Source organism: Corapipo altera, unplaced genomic scaffold, assembly GCF_003945725.1.
Source record: "Corapipo altera isolate COAL_440 unplaced genomic scaffold, ASM394572v1 59992, whole genome shotgun sequence".
NCBI lineage: Eukaryota > Metazoa > Chordata > Aves > Passeriformes > Pipridae > Corapipo > Corapipo altera.
The window spans coordinates 1,721-2,382 of NW_020887311.1; the positions used below are offsets into that span (position 1 = coordinate 1,721).

At 67.8% G+C, this 662-nt stretch overlaps 1 protein-coding gene across 1 annotated transcript in view; it reads right to left on the reverse strand.

Annotated features, from left to right (window-relative positions):
• The window catches only part of LOC113941561 (voltage-dependent P/Q-type calcium channel subunit alpha-1A-like), a gene marked incomplete at both ends in the record, with an annotated part of 4,106 nt that overhangs the window by 1,700 nt on the left and 1,744 nt on the right, over positions 1-662 (reverse strand). The window contains 3 exons of the mRNA XM_027632716.1: positions 28-134; positions 213-272; positions 522-651. Coding sequence (XP_027488517.1) covers positions 28-134; positions 213-272; positions 522-651 — 297 coding nt within the window. The remainder of the gene's footprint in view (positions 1-27; positions 135-212; positions 273-521; positions 652-662) is intronic.

Below are 662 nucleotides of genomic sequence, written 5' to 3' on the forward strand. Positions count from 1 at the left end.
CCCCCCCCGTGACCCCCCCAGACTCACGTGAAGGCAAAGGCCACCAGGGCCCCGCTGACCACGATGAAATCCAGAATGTTCCACAGGTCCCGGAAATAGGCACCTTGGTGAAGCACCAGCCCCAGATCCACCATCTGCGGGGGGAGGGGGGGCGTCAGGGGGTGCCAAGGGCCCCCACCCCCACCCCGTGGGACTCCCCACCCTGCGCTCACCTTGATCACCATCTCGAAGGTGAAGACCCCCGTGAAGACGTAGTCGAAGTAGCGCAGCACCTGGAGGTGGGGTGGGGGCAGATGGGTGGGGACACCTCCCCCCGGGACCCCTCAGCACCCCTGGAACCCCCCATCATCCCCCCAGCACCCCCCAGGACCACCCGTCACCCCCCAGCCACTCTCCGGCCCCCAGACCCAGAACAGAGTCTGTGAGACCCCCCCCCCCCGGGTTTGGGGTGTTTTTTGGGGGCCCCCCCTTTTGCAGATCACCCCCAGGGGGGTCCCAGCGGGTGTGGGGGGGGGTCTCACGTTGTTCCGGGGGGCGTTGGGCTGCACGGGGTCCTCGGCAGCCAGGGCGATGCTGCTCATGGCGATGACCATGAGGATGCACATCTCGAAGTACCGCAGGTTCACGATGTAGTGGCACAGCCGGCGGAACCTGCCGGGGGG